Below are 25,340 nucleotides of genomic sequence, written 5' to 3' on the forward strand. Positions count from 1 at the left end.
GAAACAGCCCACATGCCAGAGGAATTGCAGGATCTGGCTAATAGGTGTTAGCTGAAACTGGGCAAATGTGTATAGGAGTGTATCTTGAGTACGTTAGACCAGGAGGACAGAACACAAAGCTAAATAGAGTAGAATTCATTAATATGGGGGTACTTAGCCGTGATTCAGGATTCCTAATAATTTAACAGGATGGCTTTTTGAAGTGTGGACCTGATAATGTTCTTTAGCAAATGAAGTAGATGGCAAAACCTCCTTGGTATAATATTGAAGAAAGGACCAGAAGGCTTAGAAAGGTGGGAATCTTAGAATACACTTATTATGTACGTCCTGAGAACCCACCGGTTGGCTATGTTCCCTGGGATGGTCAGGGAATGTTCGCTTCCCTGAGAATGTAGAGAATGCAGTGATAACGGGAGCACCAGGATCTTTGGAGAAGCTTGATACAGTTTCTGTCTTCTGTGGGCCAGAGTTGACAGTAGAGCATCCTGCTAAGGAGTTTAGCTTCATAATATTAGTCGAGACATTGCAATTCCAGAATGGCAAAAGCCAGGTAGTAGCAGCTAACAGAGGCTACTGATGTAATTACTATAATGGACAGGCAGACAAGAGTGACAACCAAGGTACCTTTACCTATAGGGGTGTCTGGTGTTGGCTAACTGACCATGGTTTTATAAGGCAAGATGGATGAGGAGGCAACGAAAATGTCGCTCAATGTGTGTAACCAGAAAATTCAAGACAGACTAGGCAAAAATATGATATTAATTGCTGTGATGGAAATTATGGGCCCTCACTACCCTCGAAGAGGAGATTTAATATTTAGCAGAGCCCTAATCCTGGATCCCTAACCTGTGGCACTAGAGTTGTTATGGGTGGAAGGGCCAGGCAGGAGTATCTGAAAACTGTTCACACCAAAGTGTTAAGTTGGAAGCAATAGTGCACCCCAGAGGAATTGCAGATACTTGTTCAAGCACAAAAGACTTGGAAGCTTCAGGGATATTACCACCTAGAACTGTGTACCACATGGGAAGATTTTGGGTTTTAGAAACAGATATCCCCATCTATCCTGGGTAATGTTGCTGTTCTCTTTGCTATATGTCCTGACTACACACTGACTTCCTTTGGGAGCCTGTGATAAGTAAACCTGTTTAATTCACCCAAGCAGTATCTTTATCTGAAGTATCTTTATCTGAACCTGCTGTTGATATTTATCGATGTAGTGCTCACACAGTAGGCTATATATTACAAATATATTTTTCCAGTGTGTGGCTTTTCTACTTTAGGCTGTGCTATCTTTCACCCTTCCAAAAATTTATAATATATTCAAGTTCATTAGTATTTTTCTTTCTTTTACTTCCTTTTACTTTTACTTTTGTACTTTTTAGGAAAGTCTTTACTTCAAGACCATAAATACATTACATGTTAGAATAATGGATACAGGGGTGCCTGGGTGGCTCAGTTGGTTAAGCATCTGCCTTCAGCTTAGGTCATGATCCTGGGGTGCTAGAATCGAGCCCCACATCTGGTTCCCTGCTCAGCCGGGAATCTCCTTCTCCCTCTGCCCTTACCCCTGCTCATGCTATCTTTTGCTATTTCTCTCTCTCAAATAAATAAATAAATAAATAAAATCCTAAGGGAAAAAAAATAATAAATGCATGTTAGAATTTCTTCTACTATTTTTACAACTATTTTGTATATATTACATACATACTATATTCATAATTATTATATCAATTACATGTTACTCTGTGACTCGACTCTTCTTTTACTATATTGATTAAAACTTAGTTTCCTATGGATTCTCCTTCAATGTCTATCTGTGGTTTTAGTTTGGCTCCTTCTGTCTCATGATTGACAGTATATAATCATTGTGATAATTTGTGTACCTGAGATCAGATGTAACCTTCTTGACCCCAATCCATCTTTTATTCTGCTATCATTGTTTCCCTTCTAAAACACGAAAAATACAGGCTGGATTGTATTCTTTTCTGTTTAGGAACTTCTGGTAGTTCCAAGTGAGTAATTATCTCAGCAAACATTTATATAGCCTTTACTATATGCCAGGCGCTGTTTTATGGGTTTTACACATATTAATTCCTTTAATTCTAAACAAAACAAAACTGAGTTAAGTAGTAGTATTATTTTGCTCCATCTTACAGATGAGGAAACCACAACACAGTGAAGTTAAGCAACGTGGAAGGAGTGGGAATTCAAACCATGTTTGCTGGCTCCAGAATTTGGGTTTTTAATCTTTACTGTTTTTAATTACACTATTTTTCCACGGATTCCCACTGAATACATAACTAAATCAAAATTTCTTAGCACATCTTCCAACTACGCCTTATATTTGATCATGCTTCTCTTTCTGCTTCACCTTTTGCCCCTGGATCTACTATAGTCTTTGGTTCACCACACTAGACAGATGATTTATGGAACTCACCATGTATGTTTATAACTTTGTTCCTAACTCAGGCTTTTCTCTCAATCAGTGATATCCTTTTAAATGTTGTCTTATTTTTTTTCCCATTCATTCATTCCAACAAAGATTTATGAAGCCATACTACTCTGTACCAGGTTCTAGGCTCTGGTGCTGGGTTATCACAGTAAATAGGCAAATCCCTGTTGCAAGGGGCTTTCTATTAATGAGGAGCAGAGACAGCCTAGCGCTAAAATATAACCTCCAGAATCGTCTGTTCTTTCTCCAGTTCCAAACTTCATCTTTGGACTCCTACAGTGTTTAAAAAATCTTTATTACGGCACATTTCACAGCATACCTTTTTTTTTTTTATTGTGGTTAGTTGTGTGTCATCTGCTTCTTATGAGGAATGTGTGGGTTCACCTATGCATTGTACGACATGCTAAAGAAATTGTTGTGTTTGACTAAATGAAAGGATGGAGAAGTTTTTTAAAAAGTTTAAATATTAGGTGGTGAGGTAGGAAAAGGAGATCTTTGGAGGCTTTTTTTTTTTTTTAAAGATCATATATAGGTACATGTTTGGGACAGCCCAAATGATTAACTACTAAATTAGGAATAGAAAGAGTACTAACCTTATTTATTCCTTCTCTAACAGTAACTTTAGATGAGAAAGACTTTTGAATGAGCACAAAGGATCCTTGCAGCCTGCAGAGACGCTAATTATAAGGAAACAGCAATTTACATTATTTATAAGGAAGCTATTTACATTATTTAGCCCTTCCAGACACAATAGTTGCCGGGTTCCATTCTTTCACTACAGTGGAAAGAATAAAGTGAAGTGACAAGGGAGTAGAAAAGATATTCTAATAGCTTCATCTCATTACAAGAAAGATAATACTTTGAAAAATGTAAAAAAAGTGCTTCAAATATAAACTGAACAAAATGGAAACTTCCATCTTAGCACGATGATGATTCAGAGTACAGCAGCCATTTAAATATTCAGACAAGCTTTTAAAAACTACTGCAAGTGAAGCATTGTCAACTGTGTATTTGCAAGGAAGAAAATGACTAAGATGCAATGCTATGACTAAGATACATAATTCAAGTATCTGAATTTAATAAGTCACTTTTTCTTTTACTGGTGATATTGAAATGTAAGTGCCTGCACACTTAGTAAGATTGTGAGAATAGACAGATCGAGAGGGGAAAGAACCCCCACTTCATGTGTTTTATTTTTCTTTTCCTTCCTCCTCTATGACCACTTTAATTTTATCCTGCAGTTTCACATTCATCGATATAATAGGTAGAACTCAGTGGCAAATTACATCAGCTTTTGATCCGAAATAGACCAGTCCGTTATGTGAGAAAAAGGAGAAGATGAGAACAGAAAGAATTTATCAAGCTCATTTTTTCAAAAAGAAGATCTATTAATACTTTTTGTAAATGCCCCAAGAATGAATTACTTCTTTAGGCCTAAAATCCTTTTTTTTTTTTTTAAAATTTTTATTTATTCATGATAGGCACACAGTGAGAGAGAGAGAGGCAGAGACACAGGCAGAGGGAGAAGCAGGCTCCATGCACCGGGAGCCTGACATGGGATTCGATCCCGGATCTCCAGGATCGCGCCCTGGGCCAAAGGCAGGCGCCAAACCGCTGCGCCACCCAGGGATCCCTAGGCCTAAAATCTTAAAGGCCTAAACATTTTTACTGCTCACTTAGAGACAAGATAAAATCTTAAATAATGATTTTAACATTTTTACTGCTCACTTAGAGACAAGATAAAATCTTAAATAATGATTTCTATATCCTGACTGGAGAATTGAACTCCTACAGTGAAGTGTCTTGACAAGAAAGGTTCTTGGGTCACAATTACCTGTTCTGAAGAACAAAATCATCATCATTTTCCTTCAAAGAATATTAGAGTACAGTGCACATGACATATTAGGCCAGCCTCATAAATTAGCACAGGCCCACAGAGCCTGCAAGAAATTAGGTCAGACCTGAAAGAAATCAGGCTGTGGTCCAATAAGCTTCTTAATCTTAAGTGGAAAATTGGGCTCACAGGGTGTTAGGGTCACTATCTTTATTTATTCTTATGTGTGACAGAACCAGTAACACTTTTCAGTGTTAAAAATCTATTTTTCTAAGACATCAAACATTTGTTTCTTCTCTTAATTTTTGGCATTGCCTAATTTATAAAGCAAGCAGGTTCTCTATGAGTTAAAACTTATACCTTAAGTAAGTAAATGAACTTATTGTTGCCCATAATACGCAGGGAAAGAAGAACTTCCCTTGTCCTCACATATTTTCCTTAGGGCATACAGTTTTCCCAATCAGAAGACCTAAAATCAGTTTAAAACGCTAAAGTATTTTGAGAGTTAACACTTGAAGCCGCAAGTATGCATTAATATCCGGCAGTTAATTTCAAGTGAAATGCTTATTTAGAATACAGTGATAATTAGAGTAAGGGGAAACATAAATGAAGAACTATAATGTAACCTTATTAGGCACAGACATCATTTCCACAGTTACAGACCTCAAGGTACAAAAAGAGGGAAGAGAATGGATCATTTGCATGCACTTGATTTTATTTGTTTACTCATGAGAGACACACAGAAAGAGGCGGAGACACAGGCAGAGGGAGAAGCAGGCTCCTCCATGGGGAACCCGACGCGGGACTCGATTCCAGGACCCCGGGATCACGACCTGAGCTGAAGACAGATGCTCAACCACTGAGCCACCCAGGCGTCCCACGAACTTGATTCTTAAATTGTCAGATATTTTCCTAATTTTGATTTTATTGATAAGGTTAGGTTTTTTTTTTTGGATGGCCAGTGAAGCTTATTCATTTTGAGCCCAGGCTTTGGACTCCGAAGGCTGGGGGATCTGGTCCCCGACACTACGGTTTACTCTGACTTTGATGCGTGAACTTTGGTGTATTAAATTGGGAAATGGAGCTACTCCTAATACCCTACGTGATAAAGCTGTTATCACGATTAAATGAGATCAATGAGATTATGTGACAAACGCTTAGAACAACGCCTGGCACATGTTAATAATCGTTATCGTCATTAAGTGGTCGAAATGGAAAACGAGTATAGTCTGAATTTGCTATTGTAAGTTTTTGGCTCTACTATCCGCGGGCTCTCTGCGCACAATCTTCTCTCTTCTCTCCTACCGCGGGGGGCCAGTGAGCAAGAGGGCAAAAGAAAAAAAAAAAGAAAGAAAGAAAGAAAAAAAGTCCCCAGGAGCGTCGTTCCTTTCTGGACCGGGCTCTCTCTTCCTTCGCCCTCCAGGGGTCGCTGTGTTTTCCCGAAAGCGCGCGGGAGGCCCGGTTGCCGCGAGACCGTCGCCAGGCAACCGCGTGTACACACACTTCGGCCGGCCGGGGTCCCGCCAACATGGCGGCGCTCGGCGCCTCCGCGACCTCTCCCTTCAACCACTCTCCCACTTCCCTGTCCCCGCCGGGACCGCCGCCGACCCCTCCCCCGACCTCGAACGCCCTCTCCGAGTCGCCCGCGGAGTCCAAGGAGAGCTCCCCGAGCCCAGTGCCTCGCTCCGCCTGCCTCGAGAGCTCTCTGCCCCTCGCCGTGTTTTATGGGCCCCTGGACGCTAAAAACCCGCTGCTGGCCTCCTGCGAGAGGGAAATCCGGGAATTACTAGGCTTTATGAGGAGAAAGAAGGCGTTGGCGACAACGGAGGAGCAGAAGCACGAGTTCCACCGGCACTGGTAAGCGGAGGCAGGGCGCGGGCGCCGGGCGCCGGCCGGAGAAGGGCGGCTCGTGGGGAGATGCCCTGGAGGCTGCGCCCGCGGGGCCGCAGCTAGGTCAGCGCGGAGGCCCTGGAGACGACCACGACGATTCGGAAGTGGAGGCTCGTTGCGAGGACAGTCCTTAACCCCTGGTCAGGGTTATACCTTGGCTTCCTGCCCGGGTCAAACTCAAAACCTACCCAGAAGCGTTCTCCTAACTCACCGTTCCCCGGAGTGCCCCGCAGTCCCTCCCACTTGCCAAGAAAATGTGTGACGCACTCAGGGCCTCACTTGCCACGTGGTGGGTACAGTTTTGTGTGTGAAGCAAAAGGCATGACTTTGAGGTAGCTTCGGTTTTTGAAAAAGTTCTTGATGCCGCGAAGTATGTGATTCTGTGAACGTGCACGTGAATTCCGTTTTGTATTGCTGTTAGGATCACAATGATTTTTTTTTTTTTTTTTTACTGATTTTTGTAACTCATTTTGCACATGTGTTTGCCTTTTTGGGGGCTTTCTATCCCCATGTTATCACCGAACGTCAAATGACTTATTTTTAAAGGATCTTTCTTGATTATGTTACCATCTTTCTTTCCCAGTCAAAATACCTTGCAAACCGAACAGTTACCAATGTAGACAAATGTCAAAGAATACCAGCTGAAGTAATTTCCACTTTTATTTTTTAATTGTTTTTAAGATTTTATTTATTTATGCGTGAGAGACACAGAGAGAGAGACAGAGAGAGAGAGGCAGAGACACAGGCAGAGGGAGAAGCAGGCTCCATGCAGGAAGCCTGACAAGGGACTCCATCCCGGGACTCCAGGTTCAGGCCCTGGGCTGAAGGCAGGCGCTCAACCGCTGAGCCACCCAGGGATCCCTCCACTTTTATTTTTTATTCATGCATTTAATTAATATGAAGACATAGTTTTAACTTATATTTGTTATTCATTAATAAATTCAACTATTTATTGAACATCTGTGTAGCAGGTGCCATTCTAGGAACTAGGAAAACATCAAATTCACAAAAGGTAGGACAATTTGTACCCTCACGGAGCATATATTTTTGTTACTACAGACAGCTACTAAGCAAATAAGAGAAATCATTTTATGGGGAAAGAAGTGCTAGGGAGAAGATTAGAGCAGAGTGTGAGGATGGAAGGTAAATTATGACACTGAAATTTAGAATGGGGGTGGCTGGGAGCATGGTCAGGGTAAATTGAGAAAAGTGGCCTTTGAGAAAGATGAAAAAAGAGATAGAACAGCAAGTGATGAAGATTTCTGTAGGAAGAGTTAGGCACAAGGGAGAATGAAGTGTGAGGTTCCTGGCATGGGATTGAGACTGTGGGAAGAACAGGTTTCTGGTAGGAGAGAGGCAGATAAAGAGTTTAGGTGTTTTTTTTTTTTTTTTTTTTTAATTTTTAAGTAATTTCTATACTCAATACGGGGCTGGAACCCAGCCACAAGATCAAGAGTCACATGCTCCACTGACTGAGCCAGCCAGGCATCCCAAGAGTTTAATTTCAGATATATTAAGATTGAAATGTAATTCAACATCCCAGCAGAACTATTATGTAGATAGTTGGTCATTTGAGTCTGGAGGTCAAAGGAGAGAGACATTTGAGATTTGTCAGCATATTAATGATATTTAAATCATGACACTTGATGGGATAGCTAAGGGAGTTGGTGTAGACGGAGAAAAGGAGAGTCTGAAGACTGAACCATGGGACGCTCCAACACTGACCTGTAGAGAAGATAAGAAAGTGGCAGAGACTAAGAAGGAGTGGCCAAGGAGGTGGGAGGAAAACCAGTAAGTGTGTGGTGTGCTGGAAGTCAGGGAGACAAACTGTTTGAAAGTAGGAAGGAATAGTTGATTAACTGTGGCAAATCCTGGGACACCTGGGCGGCTCAGTGGTTGAGCATCTGCCTTTGGCTCAGGGTGTGATCCCAGGGTCCTGGGATCTAGTCCCACATTGGGCTCCCTGCGTGGAGCCTGCTTCTCCCTCGACCTCTGTCTCTGCCTCTCTCTGTGTGTCTCTCGGAGCCTGCTTCTCCCTCGACCTCTGTCTCTGCCTCTCTCTGTGTGTCTCTCATAAATAAATAAAATCTTTGGAAAAAAAAACAAAACAAAAAACGATGGCAAATCCTGCTGATGGGCCAAGTAAGATGAGAACCACGACTTGACCAAGGAAAATGCATTACATACCTAGCTATATATATTTCTATTTAAAACACTTCTGCTCTTGTGCCTTAGATAGCACATTTTCTTCACATTTCCAGAACGAGCATTATAGTTCAAACCACTATATATTGTGCTTTCCCCACAGCCTCTGGAGTCTCAAGTCTATCCTTCACTTTAGCAGTCGGGGTAACCTTTATAAATCAACCACCCACTCTCCTATCTCAAGACTTTCTATTGCTTCCCATTCCTTTTAGAATAAATTTACGACTTCTGTCTTCTAGGGTCTGAGCATCTGGCTCTGCCTGCTTCTTCCATCTCAACCCATCCCTCACTTCTCTCTCAGGACTTTCCAGGGAGGCAGATACTGTATTTTTCATCCCAGGGCCTTTATATTTGCTGTCGCCTTTGTTTGAAATGTTTTATCCTCAGCTTTTCAAATATCTGGCTCCTTCTTTTCTATCAGGGCTTAGCTCAGTTCTTACCTCTGTTGAGTGGCCTTTCCTACTTAGTGCAGGTTCAACCACCCATTTATGTTTTTTATTTATTTGTTTTCTCGTGCATTATCCATTTCCCCCATTAGAATATAACCTCCCTGCTGACTTTGGATAATGTGTCTGTTTTTCATTTTTCTATCTAGCAACTAGCCTGGTGATTGGGGTAGAGCAAACTTTCAATGAGTATTTGATATTGAAAGAATTCAAGGATTATTATCCTTGTATTTTCAATAATTATTATTATATATGGGAAAGTAGACCTGGGCCAGTTGTTAAGTACAGTATCTGTCCCATCTTTAAAGAGACTGTAAGAGAATCACAAACATTAATGATTGACATGTCCTTAGCAATCTAACAACCTCTTACACAATTTAGGTATTTATTTATTTATTTACACAGCTTTTATTGAATGCCTGCTATGTACCCAGCAATGCATTAGCCATAGGTTATATAATGATGAGCAAAATAGATAGGGAATCTGTGCTCATGGAGTTTACAGTCAAGAGAGCAAGAACGAGAGAGAGAGAGAGACAGAGAGAGGTTAGGTTTCAATGAGTCATTAAGTCAGCATACAAACAAGTGCTATGAAAGAAGAAGCTACTGAGCACTTAACATGTGCCAGGCATTGTACTAGGTGTGGGGGATACAGCAGTGCACCAAACAAGGATCCTTGTCTTCATGGTGCTTATATTCTAGAGGAGGAAGTAGGCAATAAACAGTAAAGAAGTTCATTTATGGTAACCTCGAAAGTAATAAATGCTGGGACGAAAGCTAAAGAGAGGAAGGGTTATGGAGTAGGAGATAGGAGATTGCAATTTCCAATAATGTGGTCAGAATAGGTGAAACTTAAGCAGAGGCTTAAAGAGAACGCAGCAGGGACCCACTTTCAGATAAACGATGAAGGAGGTGACATTAAGCTGAGATTAGAAGGCTACCAGGCAAGGAGAGAGGATAAACAGAGGGAACAAGCATATAGGAAGATCTTGGCAGGAAAGAGCCAGAGACTTGGGAGGAATGAACAGAGGCCCAGTAAGCATGGCTTAGTGAGTATGAGTGCAGTGGTATGAGGTGAGATAAGAGGCATAGGTGAGGCTGTGGAAGGTTTTAGAGGCCTTTTATGGCGTTTGCCTTTATTCCAAATGCAGTGGGAAACCATTGGGTAGTTTTGGGCAAGGGATTAACCTCATTTAATATTTTATATATGTTTATCTAATCTTTTCCAAATGGAGCAAGAATGACAATTTGGAGGCCAATTAAAAATACAGGAGGTAGGATTTGCTTTTATAACATATTTGATAAATGATTATTTTTTAGAATAAAAAAGTTTTTATGACTATAGGAACTTACATAAGCATAAAGATTCACAGTATCTAAAATACAGAGTTTGATCATACTGGCAATGTTATTTTTTTTTTTTTTAATTTTTTTTTTTAATTTCTATTTATTTATGATAGTCACAGAGAGAGAGAGAAGCAGAGACATAGGCAGAGGGAGAAGCAGGCTCCATGCACCGGGAGCCCGACGTGGGATTCGATCCCGGGTCTCCAGGATCACGCCCCGGGCCAAAGGCAGGCGCTAAACCACTGCGCCACCCAGGGATCCCTGGCAATGTTATTATATTCAGAGTATGATAGATCTTTTTAAAGATATGCTTTTGTTATAACCAAATGAGATTAACATATTCTGTTTATATAGTCTTGATTTTCTATTTTAGAGATTTCTAACTATTCAGCAGCAACTATAATAAATCAGCAATCCAAAAGATATTAATGTTTTCTTAAATGATGCACATTATATAGTGTATATTATATTTTCCTTGTTTAGTCATTACGTAAGCCATTCCCAGTGAACAGTCTTAACTTGAACTTAAAGTTCATTTAAAAAAATTATCTTATTATATAACCTTGATTGATTTAACAAAGTGGGTATTTTTCTTTTATGAGTAATAAACATAGTCATCATTATCTCATCTTTAAGGTTGGAAAGCATTAAGTCTTTCATCTACATAATTTAAGAATTCTAGCTGACTTTTGGGATCCATTGTATTTATTCTAATACTGTGACATTTCATGAAGCAGCAAATGAAAGTGAAAAGTTAAAAAAAAATCTCTTCCTTTTAAAACTTCTATGGCTGTATTTGGTACATGTATATATTTTCACATATATACAAGTATATACATATATTTCCAAAATATATTTTTTAAAGATTTTATTTATTTATTCATGAGAGACACAGAGAGAGAGAGAGAGAGAGAGGCAGAGATACAGGCAGAGAGAGAGAGAGAGAGAGAGAGAGAGAGGCAGAGATACAGGCAGAGGGAGAAGCAGGCTCCATGCAGGGACTCAATCCCAGGTCTCCAGGATCGCACCCTGGACTGAAGGCGGCGCTAAACTGCTGAACCACCCAGGCTGCCCGCCAAAATATTATTTATCAGTTGAAGAAGGCAAGAATATCCTGTCCCCTACCTCTCCCTTGTAATCAATCACTGTCACTTAATTATTTGAATTAATTGACATGTTTCTGTTGAGGTTGTTCTGATAAGATCTAAACATATATATCATAAGTACTTGAGCCATCTTCAGTCCCTAAGTTTACATTCCAACCTGTATTAGTCAATTTGGGCTATTAATTACTAATTAGTAATTACAAATTAGTTTGGGCTGCCATAACAGAACACCATAGTTTGGGTGGCTTAAACAACAGACATTTATTTTCTCACAGTTCTGGAGACTAGAAGTCCCAGGTTAAGGTCTTGCAAGGTCAGTTTCTGGTGTCAGCGCTCTTCCTGGCTTGCAGAAGACCACTTTGTCTTCATATAACCTTGCCTCTGAGCAAGTACAAAGAAGGAGAGAAAGCAAATTCTCTAGTGTTCTTAGATGGGTGTTAATGCTATCAGACCAGGGCTCCACCCTTATGACCTTATTTAACCTGAATTATTGAACCTTAATTACTTCCTCAGAGCACCTTTTTCCAAATACAGCCTCACCATGGGCGAGGACTTCAACATAAGAATTTCATGAGGACACATATTCATTTAGTACACAGCGCTGTCCTCATCTAGAAATTTATGAGATAGGATTCAAAAACTGTTAAGGAAAATTTGGATTTTTCCTAGAGGCATTTGTAATTTCTGAGAGAGTGGGAAGGATTAATGTTAACTAAATGAATGAACAAAATAAGCAGTAATCTGCTACCCTTTGAAACTAATTAGAAACCATTTTGAGAATACTATATGTTTTATTTTGGTTTACATAGTGAAAAGAAATAGAACCCTAATGGACTGACTCGATAGTGAAATCCTTGAACTCTTACTAAGAACAAGGAATTTTTTTCCTAGTCATTTATTCATTTTTTCTTTCAACAAATAATTGTTGAGGACATATATATACTAGATATTCACTACTCTTGAGGCTGGGCAATGAATAACATAGTCAAAGTCCTTGCCCTCAGATAGTTTACATTCCAGAGGACAGGCAAGTATAGTGATAATACTAGTTAAGATCGTGGATATAATGAGCTTCAGTTTTATCAACTATATACCTGGGATATTGATATTACCTATCTGAAGGTTGTTGTGGAATGAAATGAAAACAAAAACACATGTGGCAAAAGACCCAGAACAGCCAATCCAGTTCTCCAAATTTGGAGGAGAACAAATTTGTAAGACTGATATAGCTTGACTTCAATCAAGACTTCCTCTAAAGCTACAGTAATCAAGACAGTGTGGCATCAGTGAAAGAATGAAAATATACATCATTGAGACAGAACAGAGAGCCAAGAAATAGACATATATACATGTAATCAATTGATTCTTTGACAGAAGAGCAAAGGCAATACGATAGAGCAAAGATAGTCTTCTTAAAAATGGTGCTGGGAAAACTGGACATCCACATGCAAAAATTGAATCTTAGCACATACTTTATACCTTTCACAAAGATTAACTCAAAATTGATCACAAACCTAAATGTAAAATTCTATGGAACTCCTGAAAGATAACCGAAGAAATCTAGATGACTTTGGGTTTGACAATGACTTTGTTGATAGAACACCAAAGCCACAGTCCATGAGGAAAGAGTTGATAAGCAAGACTTTATTAAAATTAAAAATCTTTGGTTTGTGAAACACACCATCAAGAAAATGAAAAGACAAGCCACAGACTGGGAGAAAGTATTTCTCCAGGACATCTGATAAAGGACTGTTATCCAAAATATATGAACAACTCTTAAAAACTCAATTAATAAAAAAACAAACAACTTGACTTAAAAAATGGATCAAAGACTTTAACAGACATTTCATCAAAGAAGATAATACAAGTGGCAAATAAACATATGAAAAGATGCTCCCCAAAATATATATTATCAGGAAGATGAAAATTAAAACAATGAGATACCACTACGCACCTATTAGAATGGCCAAAATCCAGAACACTGACATCACCCAATGCTGGGGAGGATGTGGAGCAACAGGGACTCTGCATTCATTGCTAGTGGGAATGCAAAGTGGTACAGCCACTTTGGAAGATAGTTTGGTGGTTTCTTACAAAACTAAGCATACTCTTACCATACAATCCAGCAATCAGGCTTTTTGGTATTTACCCGAAGGAATTGAAAACTTATGTCCATACAAAAATCTGCCCATGGATGTGTATAGCAGCTTTATTCTGATTGCCACAACTTGAAAGCAAAAAAGATACCCTTAAGTAAGTGAATGGATGAATAAAATGTGGTATATCTAGACAATGGAATATTATTTAGCATTAAAATGAAATGAGCTATCAAGCCATAAAAAATATGAGGGAATATTAAATGTGTATTACTAAGTGAAAGAAGCTAGTTTGAAAAGGCTACATGTTGTATGGTTCCAACCAAATGGCATTTTGAAACAGGCAAAACTGTAGGGATAATAAAAAGCTCAGTGGTTGCCTGGGGTTCTGGGAGGGAGAGAGTGATGCATACATAGGCAGAGCACAGAAGATTTTTAGGGCAGTGGAACTATTCTGTGTGATAGTATAATGGTGGATACACATCATTATACATTTTTCCAGACCCAGAGGATGTATAACTGCTAATACTAAACCGTAAAATAAACTGTAGATGTTGGGTGATAATGATGTGTCAATGTAGATTCATTAGTTGTAACAAATATACCACTATGGTGGAGGATGTTGGTAACTGGGGGGAGGTGGTGGGTTGGAAGGCTGTGCATATGTGTGGGACATGCAGTATATGGGGATACTGCATAACTTTTGCTCAATTTTTCCATGAACCTGAAACTACTTTAGAAAGCAAAATCTGGGGATCCCTGGGTGGCGCAGCGGTTTAGCGCCTGCCTTTGGCCCAGGGCGCGATCCTGGAGACCCGGGATCGGATCCCACGTCGGGCTCCCGGTGCATGGAGCTTGCTTCTCCCTCTGCCTATGTCTCTCTCTCTCTCTGTGACTACCATAAATAATTAAAAAAAAAAAAAAAAAAAAAGAAAGCAAAATCTGTTTTAAAAAATGCATATAAAGAGCTTGGATCAGGGGCGCCTGGGTGGCTTAGTCTGTTAAGCATCTGCCTTTGGCTTAGGTCATGATCCCAGAGTCCTGGGATGAAGCCCTGCCTCAGGCTTCCTGCTCAGCGGGGAGTCTGCTTCTCCCTCTGCCCCTTCTGCTTGTGCTCTCTCCCCACTCTCTCTTTCAAATGAATAATTTTTTTTTTTTAAAGAGCTTCAATCAGTGCATAGAATAAAGGAAGCAATTATTTTAACTATTTAGTAATAATTAGACATTAACAGTAAGGCACATTGGAAAGACAGTACAAAATAACTTTTTAAGGATTGTTAGTAATTAATTGAGGTTTCCTGCTGACTTTGAAAATAAGATTTTATTTTATGATTTTTACAGTGCCACCTCTTTGTTTAATATCTGGACCAAATATGCCCCCCGGCTGCCAGCTGCCTATTACAATGAAAAGCTTCTGAAGGTTGGAGATAGCCTTTGTGAAATGAAAGTAAGTGCCTCTGGAGTAAAAAGGGCCTAAATGAAACTTACTTGGGTAATTATTATTATTTAGTTTGATACAATTCCTGTTTTACATTATTTGATTTTTTTTCTTGGAAAAATATGAATGAATGCTACAAATTTTAATGAGGCACAGTAACCAAAAAAGTGTTTGTTTTTTAATTTTGTAGTTGAGATTCTCCAGAGGTGAGAGATTCCCGAATAGAAAGATAGCTGGCTGGGGTTGGGCAGGCACACAGCCCCTAGTTAACCAGGGTGTGGTAGGTGTCCAACAGGAAATGCTGAGTCATCATGTTCCTACTTCATACAAAGGAGCCCAGACACCACTTCCTGTTATTTTTCACATGGCTGACCTTGCCCAGTGACAACTTTCATGGTTCCTTGCCTTGCTGCTATGTTGTCTGGTTTCCAGTGCCCTGTTTTAATGATTTTCAGCTCCTTAATGTTTTGCTATATGTAATTATAGCAGTTATTCCTTGCATGCCCTGTTTCTTGCTTAGCACTGAGTTCCAAACTGAGCTTGTGCCCAATTTCTGGTTCCTATCAATGCCTGGGTCTTGAATTGCTGTGGACTTGGTTCGGTAAGACCACACCATAGCTGGGTTTTTAGTTAATGATAATGTACATTTTCCCTTTAGGCTCTGGTATAGGCCCCAAACTTTCCAAGGATGATTGTTTGACACATCTAGAATCCTTGGACCAAAAGTTTTTTTTTTTTTTTTTTTTTTATCCAACGTGTTCTTAAAGTATTTTCAATGTTTTCTTGAGCTTCAGTTTTTTCAGCTTTATTCTCCTCCTCCATTTCTATTTTCTGGACTTGAATTTTTAAATTTTTATTTATTTATTTTTTGGTGAAAGGGAAATTTAGCAAATGGAGGATGAGATGTGGAGGAAATTTTATGATGAAGACAATCTATTGTCTGCTGCCAAAATTAGAGCATCAGCTTAGCTTCATGTAATTGGACCGTGGTTCTTAGGAAGTTAAAAATAAAGGAAAACTGTAGACTAAAAAGTTTCTCCAAAGGATAACTATAGAAAGCAAACAAACTGATGGACAAAATCCAACCTGTGAGCTATATTCATGTAAAGTGTAATCACTGTTTTGACAAACATTAGAAGAGTGTTCCCTCTGCTTTTATGCTTCTCCTAAATGTAAGAAGCTGGTGATATACACCACAGTTTGGTGTTGTTTATGGAGTATTTAGGTGAGTGGAGTGGATATTGGTGGAGAGAGGATGGAAGAACATGTTAGAAGTTGGTGATATTTAAGGATTCAGAATATTTCAGATAGAAAGGCCCAGATAGGGTATTGTAAAATTTACTTAAAGGAGTAAGCAAAACATTTTTATCTACTTTTCAATGATGAGAATAGTGGGCTGATAAAGGTATTTAGAATCCTGAAAATGAACTTGAGTTGTGACTTTGGTTCTAGAATCTCTTTATTTTTATTTAATTCCAGTAAAGATCATTTTGTTGGAATAGTCCTGTTTTGAACCTAGTTTTGAATTCATTATATGAATTAAGTTAGAAAGGCAAAGATTCAGAATTAGTGAAGAGTAACAAGTCAATTGAAATAGAAACAAAAGTTTGTGTATCCCTCCTATCGGGCTAGGTAACTCTGCTGGTAGTAGACACCTAGAATAGTTGCTTTTCCTGGAGACAGTTGTAGGGGAGGAAGCTGATGAAGGTGTGCAGTTGACTCATATCCACAACCCTGCTCATCAACCCTGCCCTGAAACTCCAGGTCAACTGTGCCCTGTGTGCTGTAGAAACGAGCCTTAATTTTGTTATGGAAACAGAAGCATGAATTGGGGGGTTACTGGGTGGCTCAGTAGTTGAGCGTCTGCCTTCAGCATAGGGCATGATCCTGGGGTCCTGGGCTAGAGTCCTGCATTGGGCTCCCTGCAGGGAGCCTGCTTCTCCCTCTGCCTATGTCTCTGCCTCTCTATGTCCCTCATGAATAAATAAATAAAATCTTAAAAAAAAAAAAAAAAGCATGAATTAGGACTAACAAGAATCCTAACTATAACAGTAGCTCAGACTTTTAAAAATTTGTCCTGATGCAGCTTCAGAGACTGTTGACAGAAGAGAGTGAGCATGTTTCCTTGCCTCTCCTCTCTCTTCCTTCCTTCCTTTCTCTTTCTCTCCCTCCTTCCTCCTTTTCTCCTTCCTTTGCTCATCTCCCCACCCCCCCTCACCTCCTTTCTTTTCTCTTTTGGAACTTAGGATGTGTCAGAGAGGCAAGGCCAGTTATGCAACTCATCTGCCTCTCTGAGTAGGTGGATTACCATGACACAGTGATGTTGAATTTTTTGGATTTTGAGTATATATAGATAGATATTACTGCACACACCCTGGTGAATATTCTCATTTTTATATCATCATTATTCACACCCTGGTAAATATTCTCCTCCTTGAGATTGTGATGGCCTTATTTCACAATAGGCTTGTTGGGAGGGGATTAATGTAATTGTGTACATGAAATACCCAGTGCATGTCTTCACATAATATGTGTTTAGAAATGCTAGTGATAACGGTAGTAATAAGGTAGTGGTGGTAGTAAGAGTGTTATAGTAATAATCGGCATTGATACTATTAAGAATAATATGAATATTACCAAATTTTAATAATGATAAGCAAAATGATACTTTGAAACTTTCATCAAGTTCTCTTTTTATTTCCTCCAGGAATATAAACTGGCCCTTTTACAATGCTATGGAAGATATCTTCAGCAGTTCAGTATCAGCTTTGATGAGAATAAAGCAGATGTGAATCAGTTCAAAACTGCTTTTTTTCCAAAAGGCTTTGGAGACCAAGCTGCTGCACATACAGTAAGATGAAAGCAGTAGCTATTTTAGCTACCATTTATGATTAGCCATGTGATGCATTCTTTAGTTGACAGCTTCTAAATGTCTTTCATTTGCTCAGCATGACATTTGTTTGTGTGCTATAAGTTACTTAATAAATGTTCTTAGTTATGGATAAGAAAGTGTACTTATTAAACTTTGTAAAGATTTTGGAGATTGTGTCACAATAATCACTCATTCTTCCAGCAGATGATTATTATCATTATAATGACTAATATTTGTAGAGTGCTTTTAGTTTACAAAGTGCTTTGGAAAACATATTTGATCCTCGGTAACTTTATGAATTAGATATTATTATTATCCTCATTTTACAAAAGAGAAAAAGAAAGCTAAGGGCACAGTTAGTTAACTAGTGGCTCAGGAGATCAAACATAGATCTTTTAATACAAAAAATGTCATGCTTTTTTCCTAATATAACCAATATTATTGTTATGTTGATTGCTACCATTGATACACAGGTTGAGTGGTTGCCAGGTGCTCGGTACTCTTCTGTATGCATTATATGAATTGTCTCCTTGTAGCTTCATTACAGTCCCAGAAGGTGGGTACTGCAATGCCTCTTTTACAGATGTGGAAACAGGGACTAAGAAATCCAGCCCACTTAAAGCAATGGGCAGAGTTGGTGTTTGAGCCCTAATCAGTCTGATTCCAAAACTATGTTATTCCGAACTTGGTGATTATTCAAGATTTCAGAAACAATATACAGTTTAATAGTGGTTTAAATCTCAAGGCATGTTTGGAGCACTTTGAGCAGTTCAATTTGGCTGTACCATAAGTACATGAATAAGAATACTAGGCAATGTAAATTGGCACCCCGCTGGGAGGAGTACTGGATGAAAAGCTTAGGAGTTTAGACTTTTTAAGTCTCCTTCTCTACCACCTGGATGAAAAGCTTAGGAGTTTAGACTTTTTAAGGCTCCTTCTCTACCACCCCGGTCCAGGGTCCCGTCTTTTTCTCTTGTACGTGATTCTGCTTCCACCCAGCCTCTTGGTTTAATACCAGTGTACTGGTGAGCTCCTTCTAGAAAGCTCATATCCTAGATATCTGTGTGGTTCATCTCTTACTTCCTTCAGGTCTCTTGCACTTCATGATTTATTTTTCTTTATATTACTTATTATCACCAGATACACTTTTATTTGTTTATGTTTTTATTGCCTGCCTCCGCTTCTAGAATTTGAGCTTCACGAGGACAGGGACTGCTCTAATCTTTGACCTCTAGTGCCTAGAACAGTGCCGGGTATGTAATACATACTCAATAAAGCTTTACAAAATGAATGAATAAATAAAGTGATATAGTCAGAATGATTAATCTAGAAACACTACTAATAGATTAGAAGGACAAAGACTAGAGGCAGATGGGAAAGCAATGAAGCCAATGGAAGAGTGTGCCAGGAGGACCGTCATGAAAGGCATGAGAAATCTGTGAAGACTTTGGTTTTTTTTTTTTCTTACATGCTAAGTTTGAGGTTCTGGCACACTGTTTCTCAATAAATGTCTATAAAAATAAGTGAGTAAGAGAATGAATGGATTGAAAATGTAGTCCAGTAAGAGCTGGACAATAAACTTAGAGGTCTTGAGAAATTTTGTTAGAGAAATAGATTTTGGAGTTAAATACATAAAAATCATAGATGAAGCAATAATAATGTAAAATTTACTGTCAAGATATTTTTGTGCAAAGATACTTACTCATGTTCTTTAATGATCCCCCTTGTATGTACTGTAGGGAGGCATTATGGTGGGGTTGGTAAGAATTTAGTCTCTAGAGCCAGCCTGCCTGGGTTCAAAGATCTGCTGTGCACTTCCTAATGATGGGATCCTGGAGAAGTAATGTAATTTCTTTGTGTTTTAGTTTCCTCATCTGTAAAACAGAAATAACAATAAGAACTCAAAGAATTGTATTAGGTTTGGCGAGATAATAAAAGAGTTAGAATAGGGCCTGACACTCAAAAAATATGAGGTTTCACTATTGGCTTCTAAGAGAGAGAACATTTTGAAGATAACTATTCCAACATGTACATGCAGTCAATAAATCTCTTTTTTTCTGTGAAACTAGTTATATAATGGCTAGAAATAGTATATATGTATCCTAGTGGGAAATCTCATGTGGTAGAGGAAGGCCCATTTGTATTATTGTGTGTGCACTTCCACACGTTTAGCAGTAGTGATGATTCTCTAGCCAAAATCTCTCTTCTGAGATTTATGTCATGAACATCTCAAACTCCACATATCCTAAACTTAACTCATTCCTCTTCCTCCATAATTGGCACGAGCCACTCCCCCAAGGAGGAAATCACTGTATACTGTTTTCTCTCTCTTACCTCCCACATCTAAATCCTCTTGAATCTTGGGCACCTGAGTGGCTCCGTTGGTTAAGCATCCACCTTTTGCTAAGGTCGTGATCCCAGGATCCTGGGATCAGAGCCTTGCATTGGGCTCCCTGATGAGGGAGGAGTCAGCTTCTCTTTTTGCCCCTCCCCCCACTCATGTTTTTTTTCTCTCTCTCATTCACTTTCTCTCTCTCTCAAAAAAATAAAATCTTAAAAAAATATTAAATCCTATTGAGTCAGATAAAACTTAAATCTTGAGACAAAACTTAAATCTTTCCTTTTTTTGGGGTGTCTGGGTGATGTAGTCAGTTGGGCATCTGACTCTGTTCTGGCTGCAGTCTTGGTCTCCAGTCCTGGGATCAAACCCTATGTCAGGCTCTGCACTTGGGGTTCTGCTTGGGATTCTCTCTCCCTCTCTTTCTGCCCCTCCCCCACCCACTGTGAACATGCGTGCTCTCAAATCAATCAATCAATCAATCACTTTCTCTTCATCCCTGATCCCAGCACCCATGTCAGGACTGTTATCTCTGGACTACCTCAAAGGCCTTTGATTTTTCCTAGCCTCTCTGCTTGTAGCTTTGTGCCCCATCCTCTGCTTTTTATCTTGCACAATTTGTCAGGATTAACTTCTAAACTTCTAAACTATAAATCAAATCATTTTATTCCACTGCCTTTTGGCTAAAGTCCATATTCCTTGGAATGATGTGGAATACACTCCATGTTCTGACCAGGGACTACCTTAATAGCTTAATTGCTCTTTTTTTTTTTTTTTTTGAAGATTTTATTTTTAAGTAATCTCTACACCAACGTGGGGCTCAAACTCAATGGCCCTGAGATCAAGAGTGGCATGCTTCACCATCTGAGCCAGCCAGGTGCCCCAAAGTTTATTTATTTTTTTGTAGTAATTTCTACACCCAACATGGGGCTCAAACTCATAAACTTCCAAGATCAAAAATTGAATGCTCTTCTAACTGAGCCAGCCAGGCATGCCTAATCTCTTTATTTTAAGCTTTTTAACCCAACCTTATAAAAGACTTTCAATTCAGTGACCACAGCAACCACTTTAAGCATTCCTAACATTGCATGTGCCTAGAATGCTTTTCCTTCTGCCAAGAGCAGGAACCATGTCTTCGACCTTGAGTCCCTGTTGCTTTAAGAGGCAAATAGAGGTACGCAACAAACAATTGCTGAATGAATTGTGTAAATGGTAACAGTTGCATCCAAATTAATAAGTTAAAATGCTGTGAAGAATCACAAAATGTGATTCAATTCTATGTTCTTGGAAATAGAATTTTGTACCTTTTTTGACTTTTGAAGTTTTTATGACTAAGGACAAGTAAGCTTGACTAAATGGAAGCTTTGAAGAAACTTGTTTTACCACATTTCTTTCTATATGTCTTAGTCCTTGAAGGCTGTTATAACAAAAATTCATAGACTGGATGGTCTAAATAACATACATTTATTTATTTATTTATTTATTTATTTATTTATTTATTTATTTATTTATATAACATTTATTTCTCTTAGTTCTGGAGGCTAGCAACCACTACGTTAAGGTGCTAGAAGATTTGGTGTCTGGTGAGGGCCCACTTCCTGATTCATGGATGTCTGTCTTCTCTCTGCGTCCTCATAAGGCAGAAGGCAGTAGGGAGCTCCTTGGGGTCTCTTTTATAAGGGTACTAATCCTGTTCATGAAAGCTCCACCTTTGTGACAGCCTCTCCCGAAATTATCCATTATCCAAATGGATAATCCAAATCCAAATTACCCCATTATCCAAATACCATCACGCTAGGTGTTAGGTTTCAGTGTAGAAAATGTGTGTGTGTGTGTGGAGGGGGAAGAATTCAAACATTCAGTCTATAGTACTATATAATTTATTTAAGCAGAATCATTTCTGTTTTGCTGTTTCACATTTTAAGAAATACTTTTCTAAGTTGCATAAACCTTATTTATATTCCTATTTATATTTTCCCTGTGTTTCAGTTTCATGCTTTAAGTGGCAAAAATATTTGCAACTATGAGCTGGTCTGTGACAATGATGTGAACCTGCAGAATAAAGATTCTGTGACCCAGTGTCTGCATATTTTGTCCTCTTTAAGACTCATCATGCAGGTGGCTTTGCCCCAGGAGCATCTTTGCTGGATTATCTTCAATGGTATATGTCAATGTCTTCTATTTTTTATCATGACTTTCAGAAAGTTATTTAAATGCCAAATTTGATCATAATTTGATTGGTTAACTTGGTTAAATGGGCGATGGATATTAAGGAGGGCCCTTGTTTTGAGCACTGGGTGTTATATATAAGTGATGAATCACTAAATTCTACTCCTGAAACTAATATTATACTATATGTTAACTAGAATTTAAATAAAAATAAAAACGACAAAAAATTATGTATCCAAATTCTAAAAAATTTCTTATAATATATTAAAATGGTGATGATTATGAAGTTTTTGTTTTTGTCTTTTTATATTTTTGTTGCATTTTAGTTTATCCTTATAAGCAGGGACTTAAAAAGCATGTCTTTGAATTTTCTGCTCAAGGGAGGGTCAGAGGCTGTGGGGATAGTCAGTTTCAGGTGTATAGAAGTGGGGGCCATGGTTAATAAGTAAATATAAATGGAGAAGGATCAAAGGACCACTGCAGGTTAGATTAGTTCTAAGCATCATCCATTTATTGGTCTTTTGCTCAAATACCTAGTCCCGTGACTATTGCTTTCTACATATCAACCTTCTCCTACTTGCTTTTGAGTGAGGAGCTCTGAGAATGTATGTGTATGTGTGTGTATAGTGGATTTATATACATATCTACATTGTATAGATACACATATATACATTATATTGGTCTTGGTAAAGAGTCTTATCTATCAAAATATAGCATCTGCTTTTCTCTTTAAGGAGTTACCATTTAAATTCAATTTAAATTATTTTTAAAGTTACCGTCAGTCACCTGCTTTATTGATCTCTGGATAATTTCTTAAAAGAAAAATGACAGTGTATTCTATGTGTGTAAGACCAGGGCAAAATCACTTAAAAGAAAATGTATTGGATTTTTCCTCATCCATGGCAACTGAAAGTATGTTTCCTAGCCTTTTCCTTCTTCTTCCTCCCCAAATAATTTTTTTTTTTGACATTTTGATTGAAACTGGACCTTACATTTGCTGCCAGAGATGAGTCCGATTTTGGAAGAAATTTTCAGTCCAGTGACTGTTAAGCTTTTGTGCCTGATGGTCTTCAAGAAGATCTGTGATTCCCTGAATAGCTATTACCTTCCTTCCCCCTGAGTTGTTTACATATCCTGGCAGGGACTGAGCAGGACCAGAGGTTCTGTGCTCAAGACAGAGTGGTGGGCCTGAGGGTTGGGTCCTACTCGAGAGGTGGAAATGATGCAATGTAATTCCTTGTCTGCAGTCTTTTTAAGATCACATGCAAATAATCCTAATATTCTAAAAACAAAACAAAACAACAATTTCTGTGTCTTCTAGATGCCTTTATTTGGTGTGTGCTTTTTTATATACATATGGTATCATGCTCTGGATTTTGTTCTGTTTCCTAAATATTTTTTCACTCAATAACATAGTTTTGGAGCCAAACCAGGTTCCTATATGTAAATCTAGTTCATTAAATTCTGCCTGTTGAATTGTATTCCAGATATCCCTACAGCCTTCAAGGTGGGCACCTGGTTTGCCCTACCTCTATAGTTGCACAAATAATTCTGCAGTGAATATCCTTGCACACGTCCTTTTACAAACCTGTGTTAGAGTTTTCCGGGATTTATGTCCAGGATTAGGATTGCTGGGTTGTGGGAGATACATATACTTAGTTTTGCTAATTAGTGTCCCTGTTTTAATGAACTCACCTCAAAGTTATTAAGTACCAGACATTGTTCTAAGTGCTAGGGACATAGGAGTAGGAGTGGACAATAGACAAAAACTCTGTCCTCATGCTTACATAATGCTTCAGGGAGATGATAAACAAATCAAAATTAAATGGTGTGCCAGGTAGTGATGAGTACTATGGAGAAAAACAAAGCTAAGAAGGGGATAGGGAGAGCAGAGGTTGGGTTGGGGCTGGGCTGCTATTTTTTTGGGGGGGGGGCTGCTATTTTAAACAATGGTCAGGGAAGGCGTCACTGAGATGACATTTGAGTAAACACCCGACTGAGACGTCTGGATATTTGGAGGGATGGGCATTCCAACTGGGGGATTAACAAGTGCAAAAACCTTGTAGTTTTAAAAGTTTGGAGTTAAAGTAATGAAAAATAAATTGGCCTGCAGTCAGTTTATCAAAATACATTTACCTTTTCTATTAGACATTAATACTGATTCTCTTTACTTTTAATTGACTATTACACATACACACTCTTGGTTTCTTAAGATAGTTAACTGATTTTGGTTCTTTTGCAAACTCAAACTGGATGTGTGACTATTGCATAATACCTTACTTCACAACCAACCCAATCCTGACTCATTTCAACCCTCACATAGCCGGATTATTTTGGTGGTGGCCATCTTGGATAAAAAGGAGTCACACACAAGGCAATAAACTCCGTATTAGGGATTTGGTTAAAAATAAAACAAATTTTCAGAGACATCCTGAGATTGTAAAGATTTAGTCTGTGTTCCATTTTATGTCATTTACTCTCTATCAGGCTTCTGCTGTGGAAATTTGAACCATCAAAGGAGGATTCAGGTATAGTTAGGACATACTAGGTCTGGAAAGGTTAAATCTTATTTTAAAAATACAGAGGGCCCTTGTCATTCTTGAGGGCAGTCTTCTGAGGTCTTCTGAAATTCCCCAGTTCCCATTACTGACATGTTTATACAGACTCCTGGCTAACACCTGAATCACGTGTTCTGCAGGGAGGCATGAGTTTGCTGTGGGTATCCTTACTTGGTGACTTTTAAAATAAAGAAACACAGACAATTTCATTTTTAAAGATTAAGAGCAGAGGTCAATGAAGCCTAGTTGAGGTAAGAACACTGGATTTGAGCTGTTACTAGCCAAGTGGTTTCTTCCTCAGTAAATCTTATGTGAAATAACTAATGCCATGTCGTGGGGGCAGTCACACTAAGAAGGCTGAGTCCTTGAATGTTAAGGACCTATGGCATTCTCTATAAAGTTTATGTTGCTGTAGTTTAAAAGTTTATTTGATATTTTTTTGTCACTTATGTAATTAATGTTTAGTATGCCATGCTTACAAGTGTATTTTAATCAAATGATGTGTATTTTGGAGCAGATGCTGTTTTCTCAGAAGCTTTTAAAGTTTAAGTGTGAACACGGATTTGTAATTGTTGAATTTGGATGGTTA

At 38.7% G+C, this 25,340-nt stretch overlaps 1 protein-coding gene and 1 long non-coding RNA gene across 15 annotated transcripts in view; one reads left to right on the forward strand and one right to left on the reverse strand.

The window, feature by feature from the left end:
* LOC140602919 (uncharacterized) overlaps nt 1-25,340 on the reverse strand; it is a 47,524-nt gene that overhangs the window by 13,194 nt on the left and 8,990 nt on the right. For both annotated transcript variants that reach the window (XR_012005902.1, XR_012005903.1), the window contains exon 4: nt 19,389-19,560. This is a non-coding gene — a long non-coding RNA (uncharacterized lncRNA). The remainder of the gene's footprint in view (nt 1-19,388; nt 19,561-25,340) is intronic.
* CFAP54 (cilia and flagella associated protein 54) overlaps nt 5,772-25,340 on the forward strand; it is a 297,940-nt gene continuing 278,371 nt past the window's right edge. For 11 of the 13 annotated variants that reach the window (XR_012005898.1, XR_012005899.1, XR_012005900.1 and 8 more), the window contains exons 1-4: nt 5,776-6,143; nt 14,718-14,823; nt 17,522-17,665; nt 22,014-22,185. Coding sequence is in view for 9 of the 13 variants with exons in the window: in XM_072773183.1 (XP_072629284.1) it covers nt 5,815-6,143; nt 14,718-14,823; nt 17,522-17,665; nt 22,014-22,185 (751 nt within the window). In the remaining 4 variants the exon portion in view is untranslated. Of the gene's footprint in view, nt 6,144-6,260; nt 6,466-14,717; nt 14,824-17,521; nt 17,666-22,013; nt 22,186-25,340 lie in introns of those variants that run through there. The other 2 variants (XR_012005901.1, XM_072773186.1) reach the window with 2 other exon arrangements.

Source organism: Canis lupus, chromosome 13, assembly GCF_048164855.1.
Source record: "Canis lupus baileyi chromosome 13, mCanLup2.hap1, whole genome shotgun sequence".
NCBI lineage: Eukaryota > Metazoa > Chordata > Mammalia > Carnivora > Canidae > Canis > Canis lupus.